The sequence below is a fragment of the Muntiacus reevesi genome, chromosome 22 (genome assembly GCF_963930625.1).
Source record: "Muntiacus reevesi chromosome 22, mMunRee1.1, whole genome shotgun sequence".
Taxonomy (NCBI): Eukaryota; Metazoa; Chordata; class Mammalia; order Artiodactyla; family Cervidae; genus Muntiacus; species Muntiacus reevesi.
Window position 1 is genome coordinate 13,283,095 of NC_089270.1, and position 24,786 is coordinate 13,307,880.

General features: G+C 47.4%; 1 protein-coding gene across 4 annotated transcripts in view; it reads left to right on the forward strand.

The window, feature by feature from the left end:
• The window catches only part of EVC (EvC ciliary complex subunit 1), a 91,477-nt gene that overhangs the window by 43,919 nt on the left and 22,772 nt on the right, over positions 1 to 24,786 (forward strand). For 3 of the 4 annotated variants that reach the window (XM_065914439.1, XM_065914437.1, XM_065914438.1), the window contains exon 12: positions 15,701 to 15,913. In XM_065914439.1, coding sequence (XP_065770511.1) covers positions 15,701 to 15,913 — 213 coding nt within the window. Of the gene's footprint in view, positions 1 to 66; positions 5,042 to 15,700; positions 15,914 to 24,786 lie in introns of those variants that run through there. The other variant, XM_065914440.1, reaches the window with a different exon arrangement.

Here is a 24,786-nt window from a genome sequence, read left to right on the forward strand (position 1 = left end):
GGCCGCCATAGCAAAGCGCCCCAGCCTGGACCTTAAATACAGACATTTATTTTCTCCTTGTTCTAGAGGCTAGAAGTCCAAGATCAAGGTGTCATCAGGGTTGGGTTCCAATGAGCCCTCTCTTCCCGGCTTGGAGATGGCCGCCTTCCCACCGTGCCCTCACGTGGCAGAGAAAGCTCAGGTGTCTCCTCCTCTCACAAGGACCCCAGTCCCATCAGATTCGTACCTCACCCTGTGACCTCACTTTTACTTTCACTATCTCCTCCAAGGCCGTATCTCCAAATATAGTCAGAGTGGGGGTTAGGACTTTAGTATATGAATTTTGGAGGGATGTAATTCCATCCGGTAACGGTGAACCTCACATTTCATGTCCACCGGGAACCTCAGAATGTGAACTAAGTGGAAGCAGGGAGGCTTTGCAGATGTGGTTAGTGGAGAAGAGATCATTCTCGGCTAGCGTGGGCCTTAAATCTGATGACTGGTGTCCTTACGCGATGGTCATCGTGAGGACGTAGACACACAGGGAGGCAGCCGTGTGAAGACGAGACCGAGACTGGGGTGAAGCAGCCACAAGCCAAGGAACACCTGGCACCTCCAGAAGCTGGAAGGGGCAGGAAGGGTCCCCCTAGAGCCTCCGGAAGAAGCCGACACCTTGATTTCTGACTTCTGGCCTCCGTATCTGTGAGAGAATAGACTTCTGTCGTCTGGGTACCTTGTTTCAGCAACCCCAGGACACTGATGCAGAGCCAGTTTTGCTCAGGGCCAGCCCCTGTCCTAAATGCTTCCTGCATATTTCATCATTTCATCCTCATGAGACTCTTGTGAGACAGAAACTGCATTTTCCTGACTTCACAGATGAGGAGCCAGGAAGGGTTGTCTTGAGAAAAAAGCCAGGTGGGATTCAATTTGTCAAAGCCCAAGATTCCCAGGCAAGAAAGGAACAACACCGTCGCCAAGGGAGTCAGGACTAAGTCCCTGGGCTGAGAGTGAGGATACTGCGTTCTAGTCCCCTCTGGGTCCTCACATGCTGTGTGACCGTGGGCTGGTTACAAAACCTCTCTGAGCCAACTCAACCATCCTGCTCAGGTCCCACAGCCAACCTGCTGCAGTGAGATGGGATTTAAAGTAAGTCTCTCCAACTTCAGTGCTCTTGTGCTCCCCATGACCCGTGCTGGTGAGCGTGGGCTGTGACTGCAGCAGTGAAGACAAGTTTCTGAACCCAGACTGGCCTAGGGTCCAGTCCCATCCCAGCCACTGACCAGCCGTGTAATTGGAAGCAGGTTATCTCACTTGTGTCTCAGTTTCCTCCATGCTAATCACATCCGATGCACAGCAGAGTTTGAGGACCACTGCTTTGGTGGGGAAGGGGTGAGAGTCCGGTGGGCTATGACTCAGGCGCGCTTGCCACTGATGATGTCCAGGACCCCTGTGCCCATCTGCACTCTCGTCAGGCAGGAGTTAGTGTCCATCAGGCTGTCACCTCCTCCCTTGAGCTGGGATTAGAATCTAAAGTCATGGTCGACTGAGTGCCGCTTCCCTCCTCCTCAAAGCCAGGAGGAAGCACCCGGTTACTGCTATGAGGAGGAGATACACACACCAGTGCCTGGCCGGTCTCAGTGGGTGGCCATGAGTAGAGCATTGTCTATTAATAAAGATCTGTTGACGATGCTCATGTGACCACAGCCTCATCCTCCCAGCAATATCCTTAGGATGCTGTACATTTGGCTTTACCGTGTCTGGTCTGGCTGCTGGCCTGTTAAAGTCTGATCAAGGAGGTGAAGACACCCTTGTTTCTAATAAGAGAGGCTGGCAGGTGTGAGCGAGGGGCAGTCCCTGCTGGAGTTGCGTCTCGGGAGGAGGCACTTGGAAATGCCCTGTGTTAGGAGGGGTTGGGGGCAAGGTGAAGGGATGTTGGCAGTTCTGTGCCTCTGTGCAGGTGCTTTTGAAAGAAATGGCCAGAGGCCTGTGCCAGCTTCTCCCCCAGAGTCAGTGCAGAGCTGTTTCCTATTATTCATGTTGTCATTTCATATCAGTTCAGTTCAGTCGCTCAGTCGTGTCTGACTCTTTTTGACCCCATGGACTGCAGCACACCAGGCTTCCCTGTCCATCACCAACTCCCGGAGCCTACTCAAACTCATGTCCGTTGAGTCTGTGATGCCATCCAACCATCTCATCCTCTGTCGTCCCCTTCTCCTCCCACCTTCAATCTTTCCCAGCATCAGGGTCTTTTCAAGTGAGTCAGCTCTTCGCATGAGGTGGCCAAAGTACTGGAGTTTCAGCTTTGGCATCAGTCCTTCCAGTGAACACCCTGGACTGATCTCCTTTAGGATGGACTGGTTGGATCTCCTTGCAGTGCAAGGGACTCTCAAGAGTCTTCTCCAACACCACAGTTCAGAAGCATCACTTCTTCGGCGCTCAGTCATTTCATACAGAGCCCCCTGGTCCATACCTGCGTGTGTGCTCAGCGGCTTCAGTCATGTCCAACTCTTTGCAACCCCGTGGACAGTAGCCTACCGGGCTACTCTGTCCGTGGGGTTCTCCAGGCAAGAATGCTGGAGTGGGCTGCCATGCCCTCCTCAAGGGGAGATTCCTGAGTCAGAGACTGGACCTGCATCTCTTATATCTCCTGCATTGGCAGGCAGGTTCTTTATCGTTACACCATCTGGGAAGTCCCCTGGTTCCAGATAACTTTGGTTAAGTTTACATCCCTTAAATGTGAAACTCATTGCCTTGAGTATTGGGAACAGCTTCACCTGGTATTTCCAAAAGAATGAGGTTGGAATCCTCTGGTGTAATGGAAGGAAGCCAATTGGAAGACTGGAATGCTGGCGAGGACATTCCTGGGTGTGTGACCTTGAACAAAGAGAGCCTTAACCTCTCGGAGCCCTTTTCCTTATCTGGGAGATGGAGACAGAAAGCCTGTTGGCCTTTGTGGCAGCACAGAGTGCAGGGGGGCAGGGCTGAGGGACTGCACGTGGCTGGCGCTCAGTTAACATCTCCCCTTCTGCTCAATCACTGAGCATGTTGAGCAGGAAGCCTTGAGCCCAGGGATGGTAAGCACGACTCTGGATCCAGGGTGAGAGTGTGGCTTCCTCACCAACCAGCTGTAAGCTTGAGAGCTTGTTAGTTCATTTGTTCAGTGAATATGATCAAGTAATGCTTTGTGCAACCCACGGTCTCAGCACTGGGGCCTCAACAGCGAACCAAAGAAAAAAACTTCATTTTTGTGAAGTTTGGGAGGCACGTGTAAGGTTCCAGCAGGGAGGCCAGTGTGGCAGCCATGGGGGAGGGGGAAAGAGGGATGGACTGAGGTCAGAGCCTCGTCTCATAGGACCCTGCAGTCCATCCGAAGACATTTGCGTTGACTTCTTTTATATATATATCTATTTATCTATTTGGCAGTACCAGGTCTTAGTTACAGCATGCGGGATCTTCGATCTTTCTTGTGGCATCGTGGATCATGAGTTGCGGCACATGGAATCTAGTTATCTGACCAGGGATCAAACCCGCTCCCCCTACATTGGAAGCTCAGTGTCTTAGCACCACCAGGAAAGTCTCTGCATTGACTTCTGAGTGAGAAGGGAAGTTTCAGGCGTGTTTTGAGTAGGGAAGTGACTTGCCTCGTGTTTCTGAAGGATCCTCTGATTTCTGTATGGAGGGTGGACTGTAGGGGGCAAAAGTGGAAGCAGGGATCCCTGGGGAGGCTCTGCAGAGGTCCAGACAAGAGATGCTGGGGGTCTGGGCCTGGATGACGCTGGTGGAGGTGGTGAGAAGGCATGGGATGGGGGTCTGTTTTGATGATCAACATCTGGGTCTCCTCTTCAAGTGGGGATAATAAATTTTCTTCCTATGGCTATTCAGAAGTTTGAGTAAGTTCACATGTGCAAAGCATATAAAAAGAAGTGTGTGTGGCACACAATGAGCACTTAAAAATCTGTTATCATGAGCCTGGCTATTATCACTCATCGTCTGGAAGGGTGTGTCTGCACCGATCAGGCTCACGAGGTAACTTGCCTTGCAGTCTGCTGGCTCTTTCCCAGACCTGGTCACACAGAGACATAATCCCCCCTTTCTTTGGACACTGATGAAGATAGTGTAGGCACGGTGGCTGCGAGATAAATTTGATCACCACCTAATGGTGCTCAGGCTGCAGAGATAAGTGCATTTTTCTAACTTCCCAGTGTCTCTTGGCCTCTTAAACAAACAGTAAATTTTCAGTTTGACTGAGATGGATGTCTGTAAATTACACATCTCGGTGACTCTTAAAGGGATTCCTGAAATGAGTCCAGAGTCTTCCTGATAATGACAGCACTGAGTTTGCCACCGTCGCATCTCAGGGTGCCCCAGAGACCTGCTTATTTGTTTATTTATTTCTGACTGTCCTCCCCACGCTGACTCCTGAAGAGCTCCTGGGTGTGTACGATGATAACAGCCCTGCCAAGGTCAGCTCTCACAGCTTCTGGTTCTCACAGGAAGTTAGGGCAAAGAAGAGAGGCAAAAAAGTGAAACTCTTGTCTTCGAACAAAGCAGAAATAATAAAGACAGGCACTCGTGACATGTTTGTGAGTAGTCCCCAAGACCACCCTCACTTCTGATATCAAATGCAAACCCAGAGGTGCCCAAGACCACCCTCAAGTTCAGTTCTATGGAACAGTGCTTGTTTTGTTGTTGTCCAACTGCTCAGTCATGTCCGACTCATGCAGCCCCATGGACCGCAGCACTCCAGGCTCCCCCATCCTTCAGTAGGTCCCAGAGTTTGCCCAAACGCATGTCTATTGGGTTGATGATTCCATTCAGCCATCTCATCCTCTGTCGCCCCTTTCTCCTCCTACCTTCAGTCCTTCCCAGAATCAGGGTCTTTTCGATAAGTCGAGTCTTGGCATCAGGTGGCCAAAGTATTGGAGCTTCAGCTTCAACATCAGTCCTTCTAATGAATATTCAGGGTTGACTTCCTTTCAGATTGACTGGTTTGATCTCCTTGCTGTCTAACGGACTCTCAACAGCTACGGAGCAGTCCCCAACTTTTTTGGCACCAGGGACCAGTTCTGTGGAAGACAATTTTCCGGAGGGCTGTGGGGGATGGGAAGGAGTGGTTTGGGGATGATCCAAACACATTACATTTATTGTATGTTTTATTTCTGTCACTATTACATCCCCCCCCCACCTCGGGTCATCAGGTATTAGATTCCAGAGGCTGGGACTCCTGCTCTGGAAGGACTCACTGAACGCTGTTCTCGTGGTCACAGTTTAGGCTACAGGTCAAAGTCAGCCAAGAAAAGAGGCACGTGGGCAGAGTCTAGAGTTGCATACAGGAAGCTCCCAGTTGTCCTGTCCCAGTGAAGTCGTGGACAGAACTAACTTCTTCCAAGAATTGTGTCTGACATTACATACTGAGCATTGCCAACCAGGGAAGGTCACCCAAGCCTTAGCATCCCTAGTTCTTACTGGGGCTCAGTCATGTAGATGTGGTTGACCAGCAGCATTGCTCACCTTAACCCCTAGACCCTCTGGAGCTGGAGCTGATGCCACCTGGCCCAAGAGCCCCACCCTAAACCACATCATGGCCATAGATTGTCTAAAGCTGCCCAAAGTCACCAGGTAAACAGAGACCCTCTTATCAAGCAGGACATTCGAAGAATTTAGCGGTCACTTCCTAGGAAGCAAGGACTAAGGCCTGGCCTCTCTATTAGCAAGGTCAGCTCTTTCCTGCATAGCGCTGAAATTCTGTTCAAGGTCACACAGCTGGGGAGCCTGGGGTACAGGCCCAGGGCCCTAACATTCGGATGGGAAGAAGCAATTTGACGGACAAGGTGAGAGAAGGGGCGGGCAGTCCTTGCTGGGAGTCTCCTGCATCTCCTGCCTTGGCAGGTGGGTTCTTTAACCACTGAGCCACCTGGGAAGTCCAGTTACTCTACTAGTCTTATTAAAATAGCACAAAAAGCCACGTTCCTGTAGCTTGCTGTGGCATGTTCTGCAGAATCCAGCTGGGGATGACACATTGCAGGCAATCAGTCAACATTGATGAGTAAATGAATGAGCGAATCAATGGATCAGTGACTGTCATGTAATCAGTGCCACTCTGAAGATGGTGTGTTCTTGCTGCTAGAATAAACGACCACAGATGTAGTGGCTTAAAACCACAGAAGTGATCACCTGATGTTTCTGGAGGCCAGAATGGGTCTCACTGGGCTGAAATGAAGGTGTCAGCAGGGCTGTGTTCCTCCTGCAGACCCCAGAGGAGAATCCGTGTCCTTGCCTTTTCCAGCTGCTAGAGGCACCTACATTCTTTGGCTCCTGGTCCCTTGCTCCATCTCCAAGCCACAGTTGGGCTTCTCCTGGGTCTGTGTCCATCCCGCATCTCCTCTCACTCTGACTGCCTGCCTCTTTCTCTTTCATTTACAAGGACCTTGGAATTATCTATGTGGGACTCACCTAGATAATCCGGGATAATCTCATCTCAGGGTCCTTTTAATTCTTTGATCACATCTGTGAAATCTTGGGCTGTGTAAAATGGATCCTTCAAAGTTTCCAGGGATTAGAACATGGACATCCTGGGGAGTCATTACTTTGTCTACCACAGATGGGAAACAGTACGTTTTCAAAGAGTACAAGAAATTAGGTTTGAGAGAACTACCAAAACAACGACTTGGGAGCAGTGTTCTGTTGGGAGTGGATCTTGAGAAGAAAGTTGACAGAAGTGTAGGCACCATATCGGTGCTGTCCCTGGAGAGAGGATTTCAGTGGGCGCTATAGAGCGCGAGTCCATTCCATGGTCGTTTATCAAGGTTAAAGTGTGATACCTCGTCACTAGGAATGAGTCTGAGAAAACATAGACTGCTGCTTTCACATCTGCCTTATGGTAGCAAACCACAGGAATGTGACTTTTTTGTTTCAATAAGGCTAATAGACTAAGTGGGTTTCCTAGGTGGCTTGGTGATAAAGAATCCTCCTGCCAATACAGGAGATGCAGGTTTGATCCCTGGTTCAGGAAGATGCCCTGGAGGAGGAAATGGCAACCCAGTCTACTATTCTTGCCTGGAAAATCCCATGGACAGAGGAGCCTGTCAGGTTACCTTTCATGGGGTCACAAAGAGTCGGACACAACTGATCAACAGTTGTCAAGAACAACAACGATAAGTGGAGTAATTAATTTATGTTTTATTTATTTACAGTAAATATAATAAAACTTGCCTGTGCCCTCAGGTTACCACGTAGCATTCAGTTATACCTGTCCTCTCCCTTTAGTAATTTTCACAGTCAGCTCATTTCCCTGCAAAGAAGTACAAAAGTGCAAGTAAGCTAAGAGTCACCCAGGTCAGGCTGTGGGCCTGACCCAGCCGTGTACCAGCTGTGAGGCCTGGTCACTGGTGACGTGATATCACTTCACCTCTCTGATCTAGGGATTCTTAGCTGCCTTCTTTGTAGGCTGACCGTATGAAAGAACCCACTTAACACCCTAGAATGCGACCCATAGCTCTCAGGATGAAATCCAGCATCCTTAACCTGGCCGTGATGACCACCCAGCCTGGTCCATGAAGTGCTCACATGGCCTGACTCATAAGACCCATCTGACATAAGACCCAAAAGCCAACCTGGTCTGGTCCACGAGTCCCACCCTGCTTGGGCCATAAGACCCCCTGACCTAGCCCACGAGGCCCACATGACAAGTCCTACTCACCACCTGTCTCGAGTCATGTCTATCGCTCCCTGCCCTTCAGCCAGCCTCAGACATCCCTCAGCTCCCTGAAGGTGACCTTCTCCTTCCTGCCCCAGTGCCTTGGCACATGCTCTTCTGCAGCTTAAATACTGCTTCGTGCAGTCCCTCAGTTTGGCTTGTTCTCATTCTTGTCTCAGCTTACGCATCACTTCCTTGGGGAGCCCTTCCAGATCGATTAGATCCCCTGGTCTGTCCCTAGGTCTCCCAGCCTCTCCGCCATCACACTTGCCATAGTGTACCATGAGTTCCCGTGTGAAGCCTGCCCCCACCCTGGGCTATGCTCCCTAAAGTCAGGGTCCACGTCAGCCTCGTTTACCCAGTGGCCGTGATCCACAGTAGGTGCTCAAGAGATATTTGCAGGATGGACCCATGCATGCTGTGAGGATAAGACACCTTTACACCAGAGCTTTCACCTTTCGGGCCCCTTCCATCTGGTGTGGAATCACAGTGCTATGCAATGAGATACCCCAAAATCCAGAGGCCAAAAATGACAGTGATTTATCCTCAGGGTCTGTGTTTCTGCCAATAGTTGGCTGATCTAGGAATGACTGATGCAACTTGACCATGCTTTCCTGTCTCTCCTCTCCTCCTGGGACCAGTGGCTGGCCTGGAGATGTTCTTGCAATGGCAGAGGACTGGTCTCCAAACTAGCCCACTTGGCCTTCACCTCATTTTGTTGGCCAAAGCAGTCAAAGGGTCAGGGAGGTACTTCCCACGCCCCTGGGGAAAGCATGTCAAGGCTCTGGGGCAAAGGGCATGGCTCTGGGGGAGAGAAAGATCTGGACCCAGTGTGCCCCTCCACACACGTGTCTCCGGCATCTCCTGTCTTCCAGGCGCAGATAGGGTGAAGCCCCAGAGAGGAAGAGTCACTCCCGGGCACACTGCTGGTGAGTGGCGCAATGCAGCTGGTGCCCAGGCTCCTGACCCTTGATCCCACCTACTTCCCGTTTTTAAGAGACCCGACTTGACCTGTGTCTTGACCTGTGACCTTGCACTGTTCTGTCCCAGGATCCTGGGCACACCCCACTCTGAAGCAGGTAACTGTGTGTCTAAGAACACGCAGGGTACCGTCCCTGCCGGGGAACATTTCCGGTTCCTGTGATGAACTGAAACTCGGCAGAGAGCCGGGCCATGCCTGTGGGATCCTAGAAGGATGTTTTATTCACTCAGTCACCACCCACCGTTATCAGGACATCTTCGGACCTGGTCGCATTCATGCCTTGCTGGTCCAGACTGCCGGGTCTTGACTCCTCCTGCATGAGGCACTGAGCTCCTGTCTGCCCTAGTCCGCAACCCCCCCAACGCCCCACCCTGCTGGGCTGACCCCCTGCTGCTCTTCTGCTTCCCCAAATCCGTAGCTCAACCCACACTGCTCCACCAGGCTTTTTCCTGCCTCTGCTGGGAAGGGCCCCCTTCCTTACCTCCCTTCTCCCTACTCTGCAGACAAATGGAACCAAACTGCATTTTCTCCAAAGCGCTCAGTTCCTGGAAGGAAAATAGCCATAGGCAGCCTTTTTGAGATCCACATTAACCCTCCCAGCCCCTTTCGAATGATAAGAGCCAGTGTTTATGAAGCGCTTGCCCTGTGCTGTGTGTCGTATCTAATCCTGATTATATGTTCAGTTGCTCTGTCGCATCTGACTCTTTGTGACCCCATGGACAGGCCTGCCAGGCTCCCCGGTCCGTGGAATTTTTTCAGGCAAGAATACTAGAGCAGGTTGCCATGCCCTCCTCCAGGAGATCTTCCCAACCCAGGGATCGAACCCAAGTCTCCTGTGTCACCTGCATGGGCAGGCAAATTCTTAACCACTGCACCATCTAGGAAGTCCGTAACCCTGATCATCAGTCCTCAAGGCAGGTACTGTCTTCATGGATGGACTTTGCATCATATCCATTTTGCAGGTCAGAAAACTGAGACTTCCTTCCACGGGCTCCGGAATATGTGCCCTTGCCCGGCCCCAGAACTTTCTCTGAAAGAAGTCTGGGAAGGGCACTGCCCCTCTGGGTCAGGGGACAGAGGCGGAAGCCTAGTGACAGAGGAGTCTGAGGGAACTGCCGCCCCAGCTTGGGTTCCCTGTGCTGTGTTCGAGGAAAAGTGCAAAAGGCTGAGGCACCAAGGTCCCACCACCCCCGCCGATCCGACCGCTCACACATGCTGAGAGAGAGAACAGGTTAACTCCAGTTCTGTTTCAGGCACAGAATGAATCAGCATCTCCCAAACGTAACATCTCAGTGTAAAGTGGGAGCCCTGTGTTTTGTGACCTGTCAGAGCACGTGACGTTGCAGATGTGTCTCTGTCGAGGGAGCAGACAGGATCCAGCACGTTTTGTTTTGTTTTGCTTTTTGTTTCACTAGAAAGAGCCTCGACTAATGAACCATGTAGCTTTTACAAAGTTCACCTTACTTAAATTTCAGTTCAGTTCAGTCGCTCAATCGTGTCCGACTCTTTGCGACCCCATGGACCGCAGCACGCCAGGTCTCCCTGTCCATCACCAACTCCCAGAGTTTACTCAAACTCATGTCCACTGAGTCGGTGATGCCATCCAACCATCACATCCTCTGTCAGCCCATTCTCTTCCTGCCTTCAGTGTTTCCCAGCATCAGGGTCTTTTCAGATGAGTCAGCTCTTCACATAAGGTGGCCAAAGTACTGGAGTTTCAGCTTCAACATCAGTCTTTTCAATGAATATTCAGTACTGATTTCCTTTAGGATGGACTGCTTAGATCTCCTTGCAGTCTAAGGGACTCTCAAGAGTCTTCTCCAACACCACAGTTCAAACGCATCAATTCTTTGGCGCTCAGCCTTCTTTATAGTCCAGCTCTCACATCCATACATGGCTACTGGAAAAACCATAGCTTTGACTAGACAGACCTTTGTTGTCAAAGTAATGTCTCTGCTTTTTAATCAGCTGTCTAGGTTGGTCATAGCTTTTCTTCCAGGGAGCAAACGTCTTTTAATTTCAGGGCTCAGTCACCATCTGCAGTGATTTTAGTTCTTGAATTTACAAACAGCATATTTTTGTAGTTTGACAATCACGACAGAAAGAAAAAGGTATGTGTTAGTGTCTACAGTCACAGCTGCAGGATGATAGATTCCAAGGTAGGAGAATCAATGTTCAAAGTCTGTCTCCTGCCTGGCAGAAAACTGGGATTTCCAGGGGCTGGAAGAAGATATAAATCACTCCCATATTATTAAACTGTTTTTATTGTGAAATGTAACAGATACAAATAAATGGATAACACATAAACTTACAGGTTAACAAATGATGATTAAAAACACATCTATGTAACCTCCATCCAGATCAAGAAAGAGATCTTGACCAGGACCCCTGAACCCGCCTCATACCTCCTCCCTATCCCAATCTCCTCCCTGCTCGCAGGAGCCATATCCTGGCTTACATGGAAATTAAGTCTTTGCTTTTATGGAAATGGGATTGTATAGCATGTTAGGTTTGTGTCTCTCAACTTTGTATTGTGAGACAAGCTTTGTGCCTTGTGAGATTTTTCTGTATTGTCACGTGTAGCAATATTCATTCTTCCTCACTGGTCTGTAGTATTTCACTGTATAAATACACCACTGTTTATCCATCCTACTGTTGATGGACGTTTGTGTGGCTTCTTATTTTAGACCATTACACATTCTCTTGATAAGAACTTTCTTGTGGATGCTGTTTGATACACACATGCACTTGTTTCTCCTGGGCATATACCTAGGAGCAGAACTGTTGGATTAAAGAGTTATGTGCAGCTTCAATCCATATCCTGCAAAGTTAGTGATATAGCCTGCAATTTGGTTAGCATTTTGAATTTATGGATCAAGTTGGTGACGATGAACATCTTTACAATACCGAATCTTCCAGTCTACAAACATGGTGTATCCCTGTATTTATTTGTCTTATTAATTTTTCTTAATATTGCTTTGTAGTTTCTATCCTCAGGTGAAATGTTTGCTATAGATTTTTTCAGATTAAGGAAGCTTCCTTCCATTTCCTATTTTGCTAAGAGTGTTTCTTCTGCATGGAAATTACAATTTGTGAAATACTTTTTTCTTCATTTATTCCCATAATTAACATTATACTTTTCAGCTTTATTTTATTAATATGGCAAATTGTATTGATTTGGATAATGCCTGGTGGTTCAGACAGTAAAGAATCTGCCTGCAGTATGGGAGACCTGGGTTCAATCCCTGGGTTGGGAAGATCCCCTGGAGAAGGGAGTGGCAACCCACTCCAGTATTCTTGCCTGGAGAACTCCATGGACAGAGGAGCCCGGTGGGCTATTGTCCTTGGAGTCACAAAGAGTCAGACAGAGCTGAGTGACTGACACCTTCATTTTTTTTTTCATTAAGTGCATACAAATTTAGAAACTTTACACCTTTCTGGTGAATTAAACCTTTTGATATGAACTGCTCCCCTTTCTCTCTAGAGGAACTTTTTTTTTTCCTAAAGACTGTTTTATCTACTATTAATGCAGCAAAAGTGACCCTATGTTTATTAGGTGCTAGTTATAGTCTCATTCATTCATTGTTAGAAAAATTCATTTAAGAGCCTCATGGTTAGATCATGTGTGGTAAAACCTGGCCACTGGGGCCCTGTGGGTGAACTAACACAATTTATTTAACTTCTCTTTCACATGTACAGATGAAGCCTCTGTTTCATCATCTGTAAATTTGTTGCATCAGTTTTGACAGATTTCTCACCCACTGTCACTTCAAATATGACTTCTGTCTGAACTCTCCCTTCCTTCTTTTAGGGACTCCAGTTAAACATGTGGGACTTTCTCACTGTATCCTTTAGCCTTCATCTTCTCCTCCATATTTAACATCCTTTAGTCTCTCTTTACTTTGTCCTGGATTTTCTTCTGATCTGTCTTCCTGCAGTTATTCTCTCTTCAACTGCATCTAAACTGCAGTGAAACCTTTGCATTGGGTTCCTATTATTGGATAGTGTTCTTCAATTCTAGAAGTTCTAATTTTTTGTAAAAAAAAAAAAAAAAAACACAACTAAATAGCATTACTTTTTGTAATCTCCAGGTCTTTGCTTTAAGGCTGAAGAGTGGCGTTTAAAATCAGAAGCACAGTGAGCATCAGCTCCAAAGCCTGTGTACTGTGCGCTCCAGACAGCCTGTGGGTTCACGTGTCTGTTGTTTGTGTAGATCTTTGAGCATGGTCTTGTCTCCTTCTGTTCCCTCCTTGTATTCTCATCTCCTTGTGTACTTCTTGTACACGCGTGTATTTTTCACGGTATGCCTTATCTCAGATTTGTACATTATTTATAAAAATATTTTCAGGCACACAGTGATGTTCTCCTTTACCAAAGATTTTTTTCCTTTGCTTCTGCCAGATGACTGGGTTTCTAATGATCTGGAATCCCCTTAATTCAATGCCTAAACTTGAAATACACTGGGCCACCCACATGAGCAGACTCCAGGTTGCTGTGTGTTTAAACCTGTCAGTTCTGATTTCTTTCCATTTCACTCGTGTTTCTGTATCGCAGCTTTTGGGTTCCCAATCCTTGGCGTGGAATGGTTTACCCAGGCCCCAACTCATGGTGAGCCATGAACTCCACCTTCTGTCCCTTCGACTACTGGAGGCTGACCGGGGTCCATCAACTGTGCAGGCATGCCCCTTGGATTGACCTACACCCTGTATATAAATGGAGCCCAAAGGCTGGGCATGCTTCTCTGATGCCGTCTTCTCCCAGACCCTGGACTCTATACTCTATACTACCTTGTTAGCTCTTTGGGACTTTTATGATGGTTTAATAAACATTTTGTCCAGCTTTTTAAAAACATTCATCTTCAGTGGTAAAAACTGGTTCAAATTACCTGGCTGGCCATTATCAGAAGTAGGATCTCTAAGTCTCTTTTTTTTCTCTCTCTCTTTTTGTTTTTTCTCTCTCTCTCTTTTTTTTTTTTTTTCTTTTATTTTTCTAAGTCTTTTAAAAGGCTGTAGATCCTTTATGCCCCTGTCATGGGCACTTTATTCCAAACAAAGTTCAGTTTGACCATGAGCTTTTTAGAGCATGGTAGTCATTGAGTTTGGCTTTCCCAGGTGTCTTGGCGGTAAAGAATCCACCTGCCAATGCAGGGGATGCTGGGGACTTGGGTTCTATCCCTGGGTCAGAAAGATCCTCTGGAGGGGGAAATGGCGACCCACGCCAGTACTCTTGCCTGGATAATCCCATGGACAGAGAAGCCTGGGGGCTACAGTCCATGGGGTCACTAAGAGTCAGACATGACTGAGCATGCACTCACGAGTCATTGGGTTTAATTAACACAGAGTTAAATTTAACTTATATTCATTGAGCCCATCAAGTAGGAGCTAGGTACACTAGATGAAATGGTAAGAATTTTTTTTTTCCAAAAAAACCACAATTATCCTCATACCACACAAGTTAGGAGCATGAGTCCAGTAGTCAGAATCTACCGTCTACAGATGTCCAGCTACTTCTCTTCTTGGGTCCTATTTTTCTTGTCTATAAAATAATGTTAATTCTAATAGAACATCTACATTGGACTATTAGAAGGAAGAATGAGATTATGCAAGAAATGTGTTTATGACACTCTGGCACACAGTCAGAATTCATAATTAATAACAATTTTAATATTATTACCTGATATCTGCCAGGTGCTCTTCTAGGCGCTATAGATGCTAAAGTAATAAGACTTTGTTCTTGAGAAACCTCATGGTCTAGTCCATGGAAAAGATAATCAAACAACTAGTGGCCACAAAAAGTCCTGTGGTCAGCAGGCCTCTCAGAAGAGGAGACCTCACATAGAGTTTGGAGCACGCCTGGGGAGTTCCTAAATGGAGAAGGGATGGGCATTCTGCCTCCTGTTGGTGTGCGATGCATTCGGAAACTGCAGCCAGGTGCTTGGTCTGGGAGGATGTGAGACGTAGGTACAGAGTATGATGCAGCCACTCTCAGGCAGTTGTGGTCCAGGAGGAATGACAGGTGAACTGTAGTTTTGATGCCCTGCTGGGGCTAACCAAAGAGCTGCAGGAGCCCAGGGACGGAAATGCCCTTGTTAGTCTGAGTGGCCCAGGCAGGGCTTCGCAGAGAAGGGATTTTTTTTGTAAGGGTTTTGCAGGATGAAGAGGAGTCCATTTCAGATGTGAAAGTGCCTGGAGGTGGGGCAAAGTGTAGAGGCTTGCAAAGTATCTGTATAATGAAACATGCAATGAGATGTCATTTATGTGAATTAACAGGCACACCAAAGGCCATGTTTGTGGGCATCACATATAGTGAAGGTGTAGACATCTAAATTGGAGACAGATGCTGAATTCATGGGGATGGCTGATTCTGAGGAGACTAGGAGGAAGGGGAAAAGAATTATAGAGGGAATTTAATGGATTCCAACTTATCCTGCAAGTTTTAGTGTTTTTAATCTTAGGGGATAAAAGACAACTGAATGGTGGATTCAGAAAGTTTAATATATTATTATCTATAGGTTTTTATTTTTCACAATTAAAGAGATACATTTTTAGAAAGAGAATGGAGTGGAGAAGGTGGGATGAAGGAGCAGAATGGTGAGTAATGAGTCAGGACCGCCTTGAAGCCCTGCTAGGTAATTCTGATTGCAATGGAAAGAGAAGCCCTCCAAGGTATTTGAACTGGAAATGAAAGAGCTGTGCTTCTGCAAATAACTCACCTAAGTGTGGAGGATGGAGGGAGGCGGGGAGACCAGGGAGGGGTTGTGAACCTAATCTGGATGGAGGTTTAGAGGAGATGCCAGTGAGTAAGGGCTCAGTGGGTCAAGGTGGCAGGCCTGGGGCTTGACTGGGCGCGGGTGAGAGGGCTGGAAGGCAACCTGTTTTCCCAAGACTTTGCGAGTGTGTGTTTGTGCACACGCGCTTGTGCACACAGGTGTGTGATTGGACAATTTCCTTCGCTGGATTTCCTCTGTGTCTTGTGGAGGGACCTGGGCCCTGCGCAGGGCAAGACCGCGACTTGTAACTTCATCTTGTGGCTCTCGGTTTCAGGAGCTGTATTGCAGCACCATGGAAACGTTCCGGAAGTTCGCCGACATCCTGTTCCTGCAGACGCTCCCCCGTGTGACCGACCTCTCCCCGCCAGAGTGTGAATACCTGAGGCAGGAGGCCCAGGAGAACTCGAGTCGGCAGCTGGAGAAGTCGGACCGCTTCCGGAGCCAGCAGTGGAAACTCTTCCAGGATCTCCTAGAGCAGGAAAAGCAGGTGTGGCATTTTGTAAAGCTGGGTCTAGAGTCTGCGTTTTTCACTAACATTTGAAGGATAATGAGGCATTTCTTCCACTGAGCATCCCCGGGCGCCTGTGCTGAGTGCATTACCAAGATTCTGGTTGCCAGCCTTTCACAAGGCCGGCAGGGTGGGCTGGGATGGGAGGGCGAGAAGAGAGCAGACCCCTCCTCACCCAGTGTAGGAAGTCAGGAGATGACGCCCAGAGCATGTTCTTTAGAACAGAAGTAAATGGCAGAAGGTAGTTCTTCAAGGGAGTGGACCTAGGGAGAGGTGGGAGGGGCTGCACCCTGGGGACTCCTGTTTTTCAGTGAGTCTGTTTCATCATTAAAACCATACACTGGCCACCTGATGCAAAGAACTGACTCATTGGGAAAGACCCTGATGTTGGGAAAGATTGAGGGCGGAAGGAGAAGAGGGCGACAGACCATGAGATGGTTGGATGGCATCACTGACTCAGTGGACATGAGTTTGAGAAAACTCTGGGAGATAGTGAAGGACGGGGAAGCCTGGTGTGCTGCAGTCCATAGGGTAGCAGAGTCAGACATGACTGAGCAACTGAACAATAATATGCGTGGTAAACAGAATAATGCCCCTACATCCTAATCACCAGAACTCGTGAACATGTTACCTAACAGGGCAAAAAGGACCTTGCAGATGCAATTAAATTAAGGATTTGGGGACATGAAGATTATTCTGAATTATCTGAGTGGCCAGTGTAATCACACGGGTCCTTTTAAGAGGGAAGGAGGGTGGTCAGAGTCAGATGAGATGTGATGTCCTGGGCAGAGGCTGGAAGGATGTGAGCATCAGCCAAGGAGTGGGAGCGCCCTCAAGGAGCTGGAAAAGGCAAGGAACAGATTCCACTCCCACCCAGAGCCTCCAAAGGAAAACAGTCCTGCTCCTTTCATTCCAGATTCACCTCCAGAACTGTAAGCTACTAAATTTGTGTTGTTTGAAGCCACAGAGTTTGTGGTGCTGTTACAACAGCCATAGGAAGCTAATATACATCAATTTGGAGAAGGCAATGGTAACCCACTCCAGTCCTCTTGCCTGGAAAATCCCATGGCTGGAGAAGCCTGGTAGGCTACAGTCCATGGCGTCGCTAGGAGTCGGACATGACTGAGCGACTTCACTTCACCAACTTCGCTCACTTCTTACTTTATCACTGGAGAAGGAAATGGCAACCCACTCCAGTATTCTTGCCTGGAGAATCCCATGGACAGAGGAGCCTGGCAGGCCATGGTCCATGGGGTCGCAGAGGGTCGGACACACCTGAAGTGACTAAGCAGAGCAGAGAGATACATCAATTTTATTTTTTAAAAATTAAAAATCCTTTCTCTCTTGCTTTCCTGCATGCTAGAGGCTGCAAAACTAACATCCTCAATATCCCACTTTCTAGAAGTGGCTGCATTGACAGAGTTCTAGCCTATAAAACAAGGTGCGATACCTGCAGGGAGCTTCTGTTCGCTAATACAAAGGTCACGTATTGCTAGAAAACATCTTCCTCTCTAGCATTTCCTGTTCTTCCTGCCCAGAGCAGGCATGGGAGGACTGGAGGACTGCTGGCCTTCCTTTGACTTAGAGATGAGATGAAGGAGGGTGGGGCAGAGAGGCAGACTGTCCCAGCCCTGGACCGCCCACCCCCAGGTGCTGGTTATGAGAAACGTCATGTCTTTTTCAGTTGAGTGTTCCATTAGTTAGAAATGAGCCCTCAATGTATGCATCTGATAGAAGTTTTCCAAAGAAAGTAACAGGAGCTGTCCAAACTACCAATAAGTCAATGGAAGCACCACGCAAACACAGGGCCTTTCCCTCTGGGCGGGCACAGGTCTCGTTACCTGCCTGTCCAGTTTATTAGATCTCCTTCTAATTAATTTCAGTCTGCCGTCAGCTTCATCTGTTGTCCTCTGACCCGTAGTAGTCTCCTTCATTTGTGGCTGGTAGGTCCTAGAGGGCAGTAGCCCTGATTTTCTTACTTCACCTCCTTATTCAAAACCCACTAGCTGGGACACAGCAAATGGTCAAGAAAACTTCCCTGCATTACCAGGGATAATATGCAGCTTTGGAAATTAGCACAGGATCACCAGGGCATGTACATGAGGCTGAATTCCTCCAATTCATACCAATCCCGATCCCAGGCCATATCATTTGCCATCTCTGGAGAAGCAGGGGGAAACCTGGGCCTTGGTGGTCTGGAAAGTTCACCAGATGAATCTAAAGTGCCTCTGATGTTGGCTTCCCAAGTGGGGGTCAGGCCTTTTAGAGGCAGTTGTGGTTTGCAGACAGGCTTCTACCCTTGGAAGCTGAATGCCTGCATGTGAAGCAGGGCAGCCACGTTAATGCGCTCCTGTGGTTGCTCAGTGGTAATGAATCCACCTGCCAATGCAGGAGGTGCCGGAGAAATGGATTCGATCCCTGGGTCGGGAAGATTCCTTGGAGAAGGGCATAGCAACCCACTCCAGTGTTCTTGCCTGGAGACAGAGGAGCCTGGCGGGCTATGGTCCATGGGGTCTCAAAGAGTCAAACATGACTGAAGCGACTTGGCCCACATGCCTGCAATCCCGTTAAAGGTCTTCCCTGGTGCCTCAGTGGTCAAGAATCCGCTTGCCAACATAGGAGATGCAGGTTCAATCCCTGGGTCAGGAAGATCCCCTGGAGAAGGAAGTGGCAACCTCCTCCAGTATTCTTGCCTGGAGAATTCCATGGACAGAGAAGCCTGGCAGGCTACAGTCCATGGGGTCAGAAAAGAGTTGGACATGACTTAGAGACAAAACAACAACAATGGCATTAATGGGCTGAGTGACCTTTAGCCAGTTAGCTGACTTCCCACAACTCTGTAATTTTGTACAACTTGCTGAATTTCTCTGAATCTCAGCTTTCATGTGGAAAATATGGATCAAAATACCCTACGTGGTTGCTGCAAGGTAACGCAGGCAAATGCAGACTAAGACCTTTGCACTGTATCTGTTTAATCACTTCATAACATTGATATTGAAAAAAATTCAGAATTTCAGTTCTGACAAATTATTAGGCAAAGACTTATGATTCACCAAAAAACCTCTAGTTATGAATCTTTTCTTTTAAGCAGGTATCAGACAGTGCCTAGATTCTGGGTTTTATTTTTTATTCATTTACTTTGTGAGCATATGCCTGTATGTGAATTTTCCTATGTTTTGCAGAAGTATTTTGAAAGGAGTTTTGCATGCAAGAAGCTAACAGGAAGGTTAATGACCTCATCAACTGATTAAATAAATATGACCCAAGACTGCTTTCTCAAAGTGTGTATGTCAAAATTAATTTACTGATTGATTGTTTAATTGCTTTAAATTACCATAACATATTTAGAGATCCATATTCTCTCCCACTTTCCATGTTTCCTTGTTGATGAAAATGAGAGATGAACTTTCTGTCGTCGAGATGAATATTTAGTCATGAGAAGAAAAGGACCAACAAAACCCTTCATGGAAAATCAAACACACACCCAGACTATAAAATTCATTTTCCACCTATTTTCTAGGTAAAAGGTCTTGGTGATTTCATGCCCCATTGCTCAGAGAAGTTGTTAAATGTTGTGGATTTTGTTAGTTACATAATTGGAACAGGATGTAGAATAGTGGTCCTCAAAGTGTGGTCCATTCTAATGCAGGTGTGTGGGCTTCTCCCCAGTCTGCTGGGTTAGGCAGAAAGATGCCTAGTGTCCCCTCAAGGATGTCCTCGTCCTAATTCCCAAAAGCTGTGAATGTCACCTTACTTACATGGCAAAGGGACTTTGCAGATGGGAAGTAAGTTAAGAATGTTGAGATGGGGAGATTATCCTGATTGTGCAGGTGGACCCAAGATAATTATTGCTATGGGGTGCATCATTTGCAAATATCTCCCATTCAATGGGCAGCCTTTTCATTTTGTTGATAGTTTCCTTCAGTGTGCAAAATCTTTTTAGTTTCATTTAGTCCCATTTGCTCATCTTTGCTTTCGTTTCCTTTGCCTGAGGAGACACGGGTGGGTGGTGGTGCTCAGTCATGTCTGACTCTTTGTGACCCCGTGGACCGTAGTCTGCCAGGCTCCTCTGTCCATGGAATTTTCCAAGCAAGTATACTAGAGTGGGTTGCCATTTCCTCCTCCAGGAGATCTTCCCAACCCAGGGATCGAACCCAAGTCCCCCGGTTGGGAGGTGGATTCTTTATCACTGAGCTACCTGGGAAGCCCCCTGAGGAGACATATCTAAAAATATTACTAAGACCACTGGTGAGTGAGGCTGGCCTTGGGGCTAGTACCGGGCCACCGGTTGATGGGCAGGGTCGGGTCCTGGGCCAGCTGGGGGCTCTCCAGGCCCTAAGGCAGTTGGCCTGCTGGTGGGTGGGCTCGTGTCCTTGCCTGCCTAGCTGTTTCACCTGAGGTGCCCCAGTACTGGTGCTGCCAGGCTGGTGGGCGAGGCGGGACCCCTGTGCTCATAAGCCAGAGTGGGGATTCAGAAAGAGTGCTTCCGAGCACGTGCCCTCATGGTAGAAAGTGTTAGTTGCTCACTCGTGTCCGACTCTCTGCGACCCCATGGACTGTAGCCTACCGGGTTCTTCCATCCATGGGACTCTGCAGGCAAGGATACTGGAGTGAGTTGCCATTTCCTTCTCCAGGGGATCTTCCCGACCCAGGGATCAAACCTGGGTCTCCTGCATGGCAGAGAAATTCTCCACCGCTTTTGCGGTAGAAAGAGCTCCCCCAAATGGCTGCTGCCAGTGCCTCTCTCCCCAGATGGAGCTCTGGTTTCCTCCTGCCTTTCTGGGAGGCTCTCTAAGATCATCAGGTGGATCTGACCCAGGATTCTTTCAAATGACTGCTTCTGCCCTGGGTCCTGGACCTCGTGAGATTTTGTGTGCAGCCTTTGAGGATGGATCTCTGTTTCCCATGGTCATTTGGCTCTCCCGAATATAAGCCCTGCAGATCTTCAAAGCCAAATGTTCTTAGGATTCATCTTCCTAGTGCAGGACCCCTGGGCTGAGGAGCTTTGGACCCCTCACTGTTTGGGGAGAACCAATGCAATAGTAATTATCCTCCCATTTGGGGGTCCCCCACCTGTAATTATGGGACTTGACTATACGCTGACCCTGTCCCTTCTACCCTTCTCATTGTGGTTTCTTCTTTTTTTTATCTGATGGTTTTTCAGTTGGAATATAGCTGCATTACAGTGTTGTCTTGGTTTCTGCTATATGATAATGTGAATCAGCCATATAGGTGTTCATATGTCTCCTGCCTTTGAGCCTCCCACCCTTCTCCCCATTCCACCCCTCTAGGTCTTCACAGCTGAGCTCCATATGCTGAACAGGAACTTCCCATTATTCTTTATACCATTGGCTGTAGATTTTTTTTCTGCTGCTCTTCAGGTCATTCTCATCAATAGTTGCTCTGTGAAGAGTTGTCATTTCGATGTGCCCGTGGGAGGAGGTGGGCTCAGGGTCTTCCTATTCTGCCATCTTGACCCCTCCCTGCTCCAGAGAGAACGTATTTCCCACTCATCTTTAAGATGCAGATTTAGTCACATTTTAACATCTCTAAAACTGAGATGCTTCTTAATTTAATTGGCAGTGATTTTTCTCTCTGCGTGGGACCTAAAATAACTGTGCATTTCATAATCACTGGCACATTAGACTTGATAAAAGATACTATGTCACATCAATTCATTTCTCCTCTCATTTCATGCAGTGTAAAAGCCAGAGTCCTTATCCTGCCCTGCACGGCCCCACATGTCAGGAGTTGACTCCCTCTCTCTCCTCCCTGTCTCCCCTCTCCCTCCACTCTCGCCTCCCTGGTATGCCTCTAGCTCCCCAGCGCTCCTGCCTCATTTGTCCCACTTAAGGACTTTCTTCTTAAGCCACCTTCACCCTGAGACCTTCTCTGACCGAGCTTTTAAGCCTGCAGCGCCTGCCTCCCCGCAGCACGCCAGGGTTTGCCTTAGGTGTTGACTTCACCTCCTGCCTCACTTCTAAACGCACCTGCCTTATAGGAGGACTTCCCTGGTGGCTCAGATAGTAAAGAGTCTGGCTGCAGTGCGGGAGACCTGGGTTCAATCCCTGGGTCGGGAAGATCCCCTGGAAAAGGAAATGGCAACCCACTCCAGCATTCTTGCCTGGAAAATCCCATGGATACCAGGCATGTGCTGACTGGTTCCTTTTCCTTTTCTCTCCTTAGTCAATGAAACTTTGAAATAACAGTAACCATGTTGGAAACCACAAAATGACCCAGTAGCACTTAACAGGGTCAACACTCCAGCCCAGGGAAGCAGCTATTTGCTTCTAAGTTCAAACATTCATGAACTTGGCTTCAATAATGTCAAAGAAATGGTGTGACCACTTTGGGCATCATCTGGTTGGATGATTTCTGTTCTCTTAACCATCTTTGGATCCTGTTGCTGGCTTTATCTGTCTTTTCAAAACACACACCAAAGACCCCCATGTACTCTAGCGACAGTGTTAATTTACCTTTTAGGGAATCTAGACTGTGTCAAATTTTCTAGAGTGTTCTGATTTCCTAAGCACTTTGACAGGTTATTGTAGAGTTCTCACAAAACACATCAGAGACTGGCTTTAACAAACAGTTCTAACACAGTGTGATTTTGTGTAATTAAGTGTAAGTGCTTTAAATCACAAGGCCCAGAGAACTGAAGCCTAAGCTACTTCAGTTCAGTCAGTCAGTTCAGTTGCTCAGTCATGTCCAACTCTTTGTGACCCCATGAATCGAAGTGCATCAGGCCTCCCTGTCCATCACCAACTCCTGGAGTTTACTCAAACTCATGTCCATTGAGTCAGTGATGCCATCCAGCCATGTCATCCTCCGTCGTCCCCTTCTCCTCCTGCCCCCAGACCCTCAGGGTCTTTTCCAATGAGTCAACTCTTCACATCAGGTGGCCAAAGTATTAGAGTTTCAGCTTCAGCATCAGTCCTTCAATGAACACCCAGGACTGATCTCCTTTAGGATGGACTGATTGGATCTCCTTGCAGTCCAAGGGACTCTCAAGTCTTCTCCAACACCATAGTTCAAAAGCATCAATTCTTCGGCGCTCAGCTTTCTTCACAGTCCAACTCTCACATCCATACATGACCACTGGAAAAACCATAGCCTTGACTAGACAGACCTTTGTTGGCAAAGTAATGTCTCTGCTTTTTAATATGCTGTCTAGGTTGGTCATCACTTTCCTTCCAAGGAGTAAGCTGCTTACTCACACTCAAAGCCTCTGTGAAAGTGAAAGTGTTAGTCGCTCAGTCATGGTTGACTCTTTGCAACCCCATGGACTGCATCCTGCCAGGCTTCTTTGCCCATGGGATTCTCCAGGCAAGAATACTGGAGTGGGTTGCCGTTTCCTTCTCCAGCAGATCTTCCTGACCCAGGGGTTGAACCCGGGTCTCCTGCACTGCAGGCTGAGCCACCAGGGAAGCCTCTGTGCTTTGGCCCTATTCTGCATGCAGCATGGCCCTCTCCAGAAAAAAGCTACAGATGCAGGGAAATCAAGAGAGTTTGACCTTAAAGATAGAGCCCTGGGTAACACAGTCTGGCTGCATGTTTCTAAGTGTTTGTTTCTCCTGGTGATGTGAGTGAGCTAGGGAGGTCCATGGTGGACCTAGAAAATATTTGAGCTTTGGAGACAGATTCAGATTTGAGCTTCTGCTGTTCTTTTTAGTGCATCAGTTGTGTGGCCTGGGACCTCACAAGATTTTCACAGACAAAGCCACACTGAAGATGAGCTAACATCCAGGATTATGAAACACACAGGGAACAGTCTGCCATAAGTGAGAGCCAGCATATACAGCACGCACCACGTTTAGACCACAACAAACACCACGAAATTCAGATGAAGAGACTATTAGAGAGCACTTATAAAGGAAGTATGTTTGAAACCAGAGGGGGAAAAAAGAGGAATTACTGGGATTAAAAATAAGACATGCTATAAAAAGATGACATGTTAAAAAACTACATACTTTTATGAATGAAAATTGTAATCATGAAAACAGAAATTTAATGGATGAGTTAAATAGCAGATTAAATATTTTTGAAGACACATTGTGTGAACTAGGAGATAAAGGTGAGGAAGTAGTTGGGAACATGCATGGAGGGCTAAAAAGATGGGAAATATGAGAGGTCGGGAGGCATGGGAATAGAATGAGAAAGCCCTGGGGGGGACTTCCTTAATGTTCCAGGCATTCTAGCAGGAGAGAATGGAGAGAATGAAAGAGAGATAATATTGAAACCGATAATGGATAAGAAATTTCCAGAAGTGCTGACAGTCATGAATCCTAAAAGTAAATGTTGATTTAGATTTGTGAAATCAGGAATATACGTTAAAATTTGTAAATGTAGATAGACTAGAAATAGAATAGGTAACTTTCAAATCAGTAGAAGAGAACAGTAGTGATAACATAAAGATTCCCTTTAGAATAAAAGCTACAGGGTGCCTAAAAATAAATCTGACGAGTGTTTATAAGAGCTTACTGGAGAAGACTTCCCTGCAGGTTAAACGGTAAGGAATCTGCCTGTGAGGCAGGAGACCAGAGCTCGATCCCTGGGTTGGGAAGTTCCTCTGGAGAAGGGAATGGCAATCCACTCCAATATATTTTCCATGGACAGAGAAGCCTGGCAGGCTACAGTCCGTGGGGTCACAAAGAGTCGGACACGACCGAGTGACTAACACAGTCCAGGGGAGAAGTTTATAAAATGTTATTGAAGGGATAAAGAATTGAGGAAAAGGCTTTGTTCTTGGATAGGAAAATGCAATATCTACAAATAAGTCTGTGAATTCAATCTAATTACAAAATGAATCGCAAAAAGCTGTTTCCCAAACTTGATATACAGACCCTAAAATT